The 10,832-nt window shown below is 38.4% G+C and overlaps 1 protein-coding gene across 5 annotated transcripts in view; it reads right to left on the reverse strand.

The window, feature by feature from the left end:
- Positions 1–7,688, reverse strand: part of tcf12 (transcription factor 12) — a 57,988-nt gene extending 50,300 nt beyond the window's left edge. For all 5 annotated transcript variants that reach the window (XM_028401613.1, XM_028401612.1, XM_028401610.1 and 2 more), the window contains exons 1-4: positions 7,545–7,688; positions 6,696–6,784; positions 6,394–6,466; positions 568–641 (exon numbers count right to left, since the gene is read on the reverse strand). In XM_028401613.1, the coding sequence (XP_028257414.1) occupies positions 568–641; positions 6,394–6,466; positions 6,696–6,767 (219 nt within the window). In that variant the 5' untranslated portion in view covers positions 6,768–6,784; positions 7,545–7,688. The remainder of the gene's footprint in view (positions 1–567; positions 642–6,393; positions 6,467–6,695; positions 6,785–7,544) is intronic.
- Between the last annotated feature and the right edge of the window lie 3,144 nt (positions 7,689–10,832).

Consider the following 10,832-nt stretch of genomic DNA (forward strand, 5'->3'; position numbering starts at 1 on the left):
TATAGAATAAAATAATAAAAATCTAAATGCATTCATTTAAATCCATACTAATTAAAAATTAATTTTCTTCCTTGTGACTGCAACAAAAATACTACTCAATATAATAATAATATCCATACTTTGAAGTACAGAAGACTGATTTTCCTTGTGTAAATGGAGCTTTAATATAGCTTGTAGCTTGCCCATTTGTCATCAGCATTATGGCATATATTTTCTACTTTAATTGTAAGAAGCATTAACTTAAAATTAAATTATTTGTATTTTACTTTATTACTGTACCAGATTTCAGTCAGCAGATTTTTTTTCCGCTAACTGCATGACAGATTTGGTTAGAGATTTAAATTTAGAAATAAATAAATAAATAAAAATCAATTCCACCAGCCATGAGAAGTTTTACTAGTCCCTTCTGTTGCAGAGAAATGTGTTACAGGTCATACAACATGACTGGTGCTGGGATAAGGTGAGACTAAAACATTGTGAGTGTACCACTTTGATGTAATGAGTGTTAAATGATGTGCTGTGGAGCAGAAAGGCCATTCAGAGGCGTTATGGTGTGGGTCATCTTACCCGCGAGGACTCATAGGAGGGACTGGATTCGCCACCTGGGGCCCAAGATGCTTGGTTGGGCCGCTCATCCATACCTGTCAGAAAAAGAGATGCACATCTCAGTCAGCATGTCACCATTACTCACATAGTTCAAGTCTCCATAGCCAAGTTCTCTCACACAAAGTGAAGAGAAACTCAATGACAAAGACAATAATGTTCATGCAGACAGTACATCTTCTTTAGGTCTTCTGCACAGAACACCACATGAACATGATCCAGACCAGTGTATGTATTAAATAAAGTGCAATAAATTAGCAAAAAGTAGAAATTCTTATGTACTCTGCAGATAAATGGACTTTAAAGCTTTATACTTTCTCCAGTTACAAATTATTAAATATATCTCTTTAACAATATCTTCAAAGGTTACACTTGACACATGACACAAATGTTTCTTCTCTTCATATGCTCCTAAAATGCTGTGAAGAGAACCCCTCAACTCGGTGATGATCTGGTGTGTACTGGGCTAAACAGCTGAGCACTAAAACCGGATAAAAACCCATTTTCTAAATTAAAGAAAACCTCTACAAAACTCAAACAGATAAACAAATAAAATCAATAACACCAACCAAAACCACAAACCTACACCATCTGGCATATGTTGAAAAATATAATATCTGATCTTCCAATCTAATTTATGCAATACAGTCAGTAACAAATATTTGATGCCTCGATTGTTCTTCAATATTGTGTTGCGGTAACAGTGATATTCTCCACAAAGAAAATGTAACTGCAGAGCATCAACATTCTTCAAGTTATTGATTGTCCCTGTTGTAATTTCATCTGTCTCCATAACTGCAATCCCATTTGTTCATTTTCTTCAAATAAGGAATATCAGATTTAAAGAAAAAGAGTGCATGCTTGGAAAATCATAAAACAACAAGCAACAAACATAACTTTTCAAAATTAGATACATGTTTAGCCTTGAAAAACGTACGGTACATGCATTCGTGCAGCTAGGTTAGGAATATAATTCAAGAGGCAGAATTAACACAAGTGAAACAAACCACCAATAAAAGCAGAAGTTAATTATGCACGGCACAAAAACACGCCTGTAATAACAGATAAAAATGTGTGTGGTGGTTTTTCTGATCCACCATTGTCAAAGTATAGCTCAGCAAGCAGCTACTCATAATGTATCAATTTAACCTAATGAGGTTCGATGCAGCTTAATGGGCATCTTTTATGCGCCACTAAGGCTATTAATCTCAAACAATAGCCTTTGGCATTACAGAAAAATGATGAAGAGGTGGAATTATACATTATAGACACTAAACAATACTGAACCTTAAATGATACTGGAGTGGATGATTTGAGATTTCACCGAAAAGTAGTTGGTCACTTTAGGCAGACAGAAATGTGTACATCTAATTATATACTTGATCAGAAAGTCAGTGACATTTCACGCTCCAGTAAGCAGAGCTATAGATAAGTTTCATCCTTACCAACATGCTGCTTGCGTGCAACAGATTCATTTCCTCTTCTTCAAGGGTTTTAGGATAAAACTGTAAAGTTGTCTCACTTTCATCATATGGCTCTCATCGTTCACTGTCAATTAATCAATCTGCTAATGTTTGTACTGACATCACAGCTTAACTGAAGCCTTTTACACTCAGAGTAAAATGAATGCAACAATGGTCAGTGTTTGTTGTCTGGGCCACTGGTTGTCATCTCGCCTAATTACCATCTCCTACAAGGATGAAGGGATCCCTCTCTGCTGCAGGCACAATAACATCACTCACTGACACAAGAGGCTGAAGAAAAGAAAAGAACAAATACAATGGCAGTAATGTGGCTTTAAGGTTGTAATGACTTAAAAGAGCCACACCAAACCACTGTTAATAGTCTGATTTTCACTCTGACTCTACTAGTGCACGCTAGTATAACTCAGCATATATTGCCTTTTCTGAACTGACTCAAGCATGCATTTGCTTCTTGAGGATGGGGGATCAGTTTTGTTTTTACAGCCACAACCACGCAATACATACATGGCATCCAGCAAGGCACCAAACTGCAGACAGAAAAACCTTCATGTTTAGATGGCTTGTTGGGAGAACATTGTGAGGCAGGGCTTACAGAGTAAGCAGGAAGACTGGCTATCATAACTGACTGCTCCTTGCTTACTGTCTCAGCTGGGTCATTCATAAACAGCTGCACCCTCCCTAAACCCGATTCAGTGAGAAGTCATCCAACAGAAACATAAAGGCATTTCTGCACAAATGGAAAGATTTCAAAGAACAAAATGGATTAGTTCTGATGTAAGAACATGCAACAAGGGCGAGTTATTTCTAAGTGTCAGTTTAGCAAAATGCATTTAAACAGGTCAAACAAAAACTCTGACTGAGGAATCTGTATACAGTGCACTTCTTCCTTCTGGGGGCTGAGCCATTCCCCTCACTCAGAAACAACTGCCACACCCAGCTGTGATGAATGCCTGTTGCTTAAAAAATAAATTAATAACATTATTAAAAAAATAAAACAGAAAAGTACTAAATTCTCCCAGCACAAGAATGATGAGTTAGTCACATATCCTACAAAGAACTATTACAGTTTTACACCAAGTTAGGGTTTATGTCTTATGTCCTCTATGTCTTGCCACAGAGCCCAGTCACACTCAGGCAAGTTTTTTTTCACCTTTATCTTCAAGTAAATTATATATATATACACACACACTTGTACATTCTTCGGTTAATGCGCATAAAGTTTATGGTTCCGCGAGTCAAATGAGTTCCTTGTATACATAAACAGAACAGCAGTGCTAACAGTAAAACCAACAACTGTGCCGTGTTTACAAATACTGAATGTGAAACAAAAACTGGAACAAAACATTTTTCACAGCGACATGAGGCCAGACTTGGTTAATTCCATCTTTGGTAGAAAGTCTAGAAACAAACATGATTCACATTAATGGAAAGACTAGAGGTGAACGCCAAATAGGTGTTCATAGTGTGCAGTCAGGTACTATTTTACACTTTTGCTTCTCCACTGAAGACATGTTTTTTTTACAAGAATACCAAACTACTGAGAAAAAATATCCTCACATTATACAATTTACAATGTCTACTGTAGTATACGCTGTGGTTTTACACTAAAGTGGAAAAGGGAACTATCAGGTAAGACTATTCCTTTTTAAAATTAATTGTACAGTATATGTTGACAACAATCTGCATAGTTGTCAAATAATGTACAAAATTCAATGTAAGACGGCAGTGCCCTTTGTTAATTTTGGAATTAAACTGACTGACACACTGACCAACAGCAGCTGCAGGTCACATCCAATATATGCACCACTACATACCACTAGATGAAAATTACTCATTTCACAGCTACCATCCACTGCCCCACTACACCAAAGAGTCAATGGCCTCATCAGATTTGCATCATCAACACAGCTGGAGGGAAGAAATGATGAATCTCCGTTAGAGCCACTTATATTTTCTTTCCCCGATCCATCTTTCTATGACACACTTTTGAAGTGTCTTGCCTGTCTCACTCTGCTTCAATTATCTGGCTATGCCCAGCTGAGATGCAATAATCCAAACTCTCATTCCCTGCAATTTCCACACTTGTGTCTGCACTCACTTGCCTTAAGTTCACAATCATTTACGTAGGTGCTTCTTCCCCTACCTTGAGGATCAGAGAGGCATGAGCACTGACTGTAGGCTGAAGAGAAGAGTGATTTATCCACTATAGACCTTCAGTAGGTGAAAATTTAAATCAAAATGTGTGCATGCAGATCCAAACTAAATTTAGTCTCCTGGAATTAGAATTCACTTTAGCCTTTCCACATTAAATGTTAGAGTTTTTTTAACGAAATGCCATTCTAATTCATTGTTGACATGTCTATTATTCTTCATACATTATAATTGTATCCAACTTAAATTACGATTAGACATTTGAGTTTAAATAGCACTGCAAATCACAAACCTAACTGCTATTTTAAAAATGTATCCACCAGAATAAATGCATACACACACAAAATTACCTGATTCTGCCATTTATTATTTATCATTGAGATGTAGGGGGGCTTACAAGTTTTGTATTCAGGTTTGATAGCTGACATTTGAAAAATAATGAACACAATTAAAGCTTTTATTCAAACAATAAGCAAAACAAACAAACACAAAATATGTATTTTAATGGTAACATAATAGTGCAAAAACATTATGGGGAAATAAAATGATGAATAAAATGTGTACATAAAAACCATTAACTAATTTGGGCTAAGCATTGTTTTACATACAAGATAATGTCATGTCTGTTCTAAAGCTCATCAGATTTATACTTTATGTTTTTAAATGACAAAGTTGGACACAGGACAACACACAGCACTGACAATGAGCTTTGGTTGTAACACACAATTCTTTTCTGTTCCAAACAAAAAAGCACCATGCTGACACTGGTCTATTTTGGAAGTCACCGAGTGCACGACCCAGCCTGGACGTTCAAACAACATCCTCATGTTACTGGATTAAATCATAATGATGCTGCTCTGAGCTCACACATGTAGCACTCATTCTAGGATACGCACTCAGTTTACAGTAAACGGTGAAAGTTGGGAGTCAAGTGTTTCACTGTGTAACATCAGTGTGTTTGAGTCTGCACATTTAGACCATATACACCTTCTAGGGACACCTGTGTATTCTGAGGCAAACAAGTGCAATTAATCCTACCTTCTTCAGACACTTTATACTGACATTGTTTCAGAAAGCATTAGTGTTGATGATGTACTCAACAAAACAACTCTAGTGTGATTCTAAAGCTCAGCTGATAATCTTCATGGGAACCAGGGAGCAGGAAGGTGTGACTTTACTTAAAAACCCACTACTGACTGGAGTTTCTTTGTCATTTGTTTTACTGGAGAGTACACACACACACACACACACACACGCGATCCCTTTCACTTGAATTATTAGGTATTATAAAAGTCAGCTCCACAGTTCATGTGTGACAGCTCTGTTCTTATTTCTTTGTCATTTCTACTCAATGTGTGTCTTTCGTTTCACGGATAACTGACTACAACGAGGCTTTGTGGATGCACACAAGACATGCTTTCAGAAAAGATAATGCTTGATTGTTGACTTTCTCTAGTGGCACATCAGACAATAGATGTGCTTTGGATTAATGTCCTGTTGCATTTATAGCTATATAGGAAGCTCTCCAACAGGGAATGTGAACTCTTGTTATTACAACCCAACCATCCACAAACCTCTTTAACAATGAGGACGCTTATATTTAAAAGAAGACTAGTAATGTGTGGACAAGTATGTACTTCCAAACAGAAAAGAAATCCAGTGCAGAATAACTTAGGAGTCTGTCTCACAACACCACTAAACTCCTCTCACAAGAAGCTCCAATTCTGACCTTCCAATTATGCACCACCGAAGTTCTGACACTATCTATACTTAATATAGTCGATTTATTCCTCATTGTGCACCTGATAATTACAGGACTAATATTGACACTGTTATTCTAGGTTGGCAAATGGATCAATAAAGCGAGTACACATGTCTATGGCCCAAGCTGGGCTTTGTTCTACATATTTACAACAGCACTGCACTACAATTCCAGGTGGAGAGCTCATGTTTCAAGCACCAGATGTGGAAGCACACATAAGCGTTACAGTTGTGGGAATTAAATGCAAGTCTAAGACATGAGATGCCTTTGCATTTAACTTTCATTTATAAATATGCCTGAACACCATGTAAATAAACGGCATAAGTCAGTATAACAACTGTTGTTTTATGTGCATGATTCGGGCAGTGGATGGTTTGAATGATCACATCTTACCTGGAGCACTGAACTGACTGCTTCCAAGTGTGGTAGGCCTATTTTTCCCTCCGCTTACAGGTGGAGAGAACATCTGAAAGGAAAAATATGAACAATTAAGAGCAAAGACAACTGTGTTACAGCAAGTATGCACATAATTAACTGCAATTATGTTGATCATGACTTCTTAAAAATTCAGTAACAGCTTCTATAATCACATTATTCAAAACTAATAATGACATTTTGCCTGTTAGATGCTCACACTTCACAGCTCTCAGGGCTGCATGACACCAAGACGTAAAAACAGAAAACGGCAATCATACCGCACTGAAATCCAGCAGATCACTTAATTCCTTGTCTGTTCCAAGAGCGGCAATCCGCTGCTGAGTATTCATCTTGGCGATCTAGAAACCTGGAGAAAACACAGTCCATCAGGTCACACCGTGCTGCTTTATTTAACAGCACAGACTAGTGCCACAGGAAATGACTGCCACGGGAGGTATTTGTTATGGATGCAGAATAAAGGACCATGGCTGTGAAGTAAAGTTGGCTCTGGCATTGCACCATACAGAAACACAGGCGGCTGTGACCAATTCTAATAGCTCAAATTGTACAAAAGCGTCCAGCTTTATTTATTTCTTTGAATGCGCTGATGGGGAGAGATAAGCGCTCTGAATGGAGCGGCTCAGCTTGTTAAAGCCAGGACCTGCAGCATCACATTAGTGCACTAACAACGTTTGTCCGTATTAACACTGCACGCCGGAACATTTATGTGACTCTTTGATCCCTGACCATGTTAATGTCACTGATTTGAGAGGCAGATGTTTCGAGCGTAACGTTTGCTGATAGCTGGGGTGCCTAACGTCACTCAGCTAGCTGCTTAGCGCTAGCTGCAGTTACTGGCTCATATGGATAGAAAATAGCTAGCGAGCTGCAGGCGGCTGCAGCGGTTTTAGTGCATGTAGACAGTGATACAGAGAAGACAAAGCCGCTCTAATGACTGAAACATAAACTACGTACAGCTTCAACACAGGTAACATAGACAAACAAATACTTAAAACTACAATGTAAATTCCCAGCTCCAGAACACAAAACGTAATGATGGTCTTTCTCAACTCCCAACTTCTTTCACAGGTCCGAAAGCTTTTAGCAAACTCCCACTGATTTTTTACCTTTTTTCCGATTGAAATCCCGACTAGGGTGATCTGGTGTAGAGTCGTTTTCTGAGAACAGCCCTCAAAACAGCAAGATATGGGTTTAAACAGCAATAGGTGTGAAAATATCCTCTATATATATCAGTTACGAGTTTCCCTTAGGCAGACATTTTTGCTTTGCAAAAGCCTCAGCACCACGATGACATTGGTTATTGTATCCCTCCGCCGCGCACAGTGACATGACGGTCCCACACAGCGGGAGATGCTGCGGGAGTCAGCACGCTCTGTCCTGGGTCACACTGATGCACGGGGGCTTTATCTCCACCTTATTATCAGTGACAGAACCATGGAGGGATTTTATTGGACTGCAGCAGGACATACAAACATGACTGTTTATTAAAACAACAGGCAATGTTTTCTCATTGTTTATAAATGTTTACTCAAACCATGTGAGATGGTTATAAAGCATCTTTGTTTATTTTTTATGTTGACAGCATACATTCACATGAACTCATACACCAGGCTGCTTTGCCAACAGCTGCAGGGGTAAAACCATAACAAAAGCTGCATAGACTTTTAGAGAAATAATGGTGCATTATGTGTTCTGGTTTTTACATAATTACTCATCTTCTCTTTCCTAACTCCACTTGTAACATCACTCATATGAAGAAGAGCAAAAATGTGTGTGGGTATATCTGCTGCAGCACATATACATTATGTATTATGTATTATTATGTATGTGTTATGTAGGCCTATTTGTATTTCTCTGTTGCTTTTGTATAGCTTGTAAAACATGAGTGGACTTTTCATTTGAATATTGCTTTTATCCAAGCCACGCTGAAAAAAAAGTCACACTTTTCTGATAAGTGATAAATCTTTCTGCATGTCTACCTGCTGTCCCATATTCCAGCCCGGTAGGTGGCGGTAATGCCCCTACAAGCGGGTTTTCTAACCGCGAAGCAGATCAATAAACAAACTTATACATCCTAGACAGGCAGATCCTTTAGTACTCATACAGAAAAAACGCAACCTTTTTGCATAATATGTAATCTTTATGTTTCTGCAATATTCAGTGGATGTTGTTCCCAGGAAAATAATCAAACGCAGAAGAAGAAGACTCCGGTGTATTCTGTGTACTTGTTGCAGCGTTTAAATCATTGCGTCTGTGGCGACATGCCCGCGGTGGTGTGTCCATATCAATGAACTGATCTAGTTGATGTAAGCTACCAAACATAAAGAGTCAGCTGTAGCAGCTGAAACGGCACGCAAAAAGAGACTCCGACAATACGCATAAAAACAGGTTCGGCGGTCAAAGGAAGGATTACAGTCAAAACGAGAAAGCGATCACCGGCGAGGACAAACACGGATTACTCTTGGTGAAGCTTTTCCTCGCTGGAGAGCTCTGAAAAAGAAGAAGGGGCTGAGAGAGCTGACACAGATCTCGCCCTAACTGCTCTTGGACAGGTTGGTTTTAGTGAAGCACGTGGAGTATGCAGAGCTCAAATCTGGACATTGCTCTGTGAGTTTGGGGACAGTATTTGTGTAATGACTGTCATAGCTCAAAAATACAGACTGTACAGCGTATACGTGTCTGTGGTTGAGCCACACTTACTGTTATGACTGTTTTCTGAAGTCGTCTACTTTTATTCTGAAAGTTCAGACCGGAAGTCCACTAGCAGCTGGCAGAAGTCCGGCGGGCATTTAAAAAGAAGCCGCTGCACGCTGCAGCTCCGTTTCAGTGAACTTTAAAACGGTGATTATGTAATCATGGCCAATAACAGGATACACACAGCTAATATCAACAGCTATTAAAAAACTCCATGTGAAGAAAGTGACCGTCTGCAGGTGAAAACACGGATACACATCTGATTAAAACATAAACATTTTATTGGAGAAAGTTTTACATAAAGAATTTACAAACTAAATAAAAACATTAACATGGATGTATAAATGTAAAGGTTGAAGGCGCAACATATAGGCATTGTCAGTTTACATGGATTAAATATAAAACACTGTAAAATAAACGTGAACCTTCACCGCCTGTTGCCTCGTCTTAAGTTTGAATGACACATTTGACTCATCTTTCATTAATATGATTATATCATTGTCATTTTTTCAAATTATGCAAATGTAAGGCGCCAACTCCCTGCACTGTCAGTGTATAGTATAACTGTAATACTCTGTTATATGCTCTGTTAAATCACTGTACAACAGAGCTGTGTTGGAACTACTTTTCCCTCCGCGCGGCGCTGAAGTTCCATTCATATTGACTGTGTGTGTGCTGTTATTACATTCAACTTGGTTCAAAATTATAAGAACCTTAAATTCACTAAAACACTACACTGAATCACACATGCAGACACTTCCTAGAAAGCCTGAAAAACAAACAAGTGAAAATACACCTAAAAATAAACTGATCTTTATGCATGACAACAAGAAACTGAATGAAGACACATTTTCTTTCTTTAATTTAGTTTAATGGGTGTGAGAGACGATTTTAGGTGTGGGTGTTCAGATGGATGAAGTGAAAGAGCAGACTGAAACTAGAGCAGTATCAAAAGGGAACAGATTGAAACTGAATGTTCACAGAAGGGTGTGGAAGATCTTGTACATTTGACCCTGTTTCTGTCTTCTGTCAGCACCACAAACAAGTTGTTTTGTTCTGTTTTGGTGCATATCCAGTAACATAATGTGCACATTTGGTGCATAGTTTCAGTTGATTATGTAAATCAATGATAGACCACACCATCAAACCTAAATGAATCTTATGAGAAATCAGTGGGCTGGTCCAGCAGGGGTTGCCACTCCCATCCCATCCAGATGTTTTATTGAATGAGGCTTGTTACATGTGCTTCAGTAAACTTATTCCCAGAAGAACCACCAACACGTTTGGCACTGTATTCACTGATTCATATACAAACAGAAATGGGAGAAAAGCCTATTATCAGATTGTACAAAATGCACTGTTTTTTGTTGCAGTGTGAAAGTGGGACAGACAAACGTCGTCCTCCAAATTAGAACCTGGCCATGGCTTTCTCTCAGTTACACTTAATGTGATTAGAACATAGCTTTTAAACTAAAGTGTGAAGCACTTCAGTCCCCTTTGTCCCCTTTTCTTAGTTAGAATATGAGAGGAGAATCAGACATTATATTTATACATCAACAGTCTGAATTAGTTAATGGTAATTCATCTTTGCATCCTCCATAATGCACATAAATAGTGTTTGCAGTGACGCCATTGTTAACAATTAAAACGTTTCTACATAAATCTTGTCACATACTTAAAAAAAAGACTTAAACTACAAC

The sequence above is a fragment of the Parambassis ranga genome, chromosome 3, assembly GCF_900634625.1.
Source record: "Parambassis ranga chromosome 3, fParRan2.1, whole genome shotgun sequence".
Classification (NCBI taxonomy): Eukaryota; Metazoa; Chordata; class Actinopteri; family Ambassidae; genus Parambassis; species Parambassis ranga.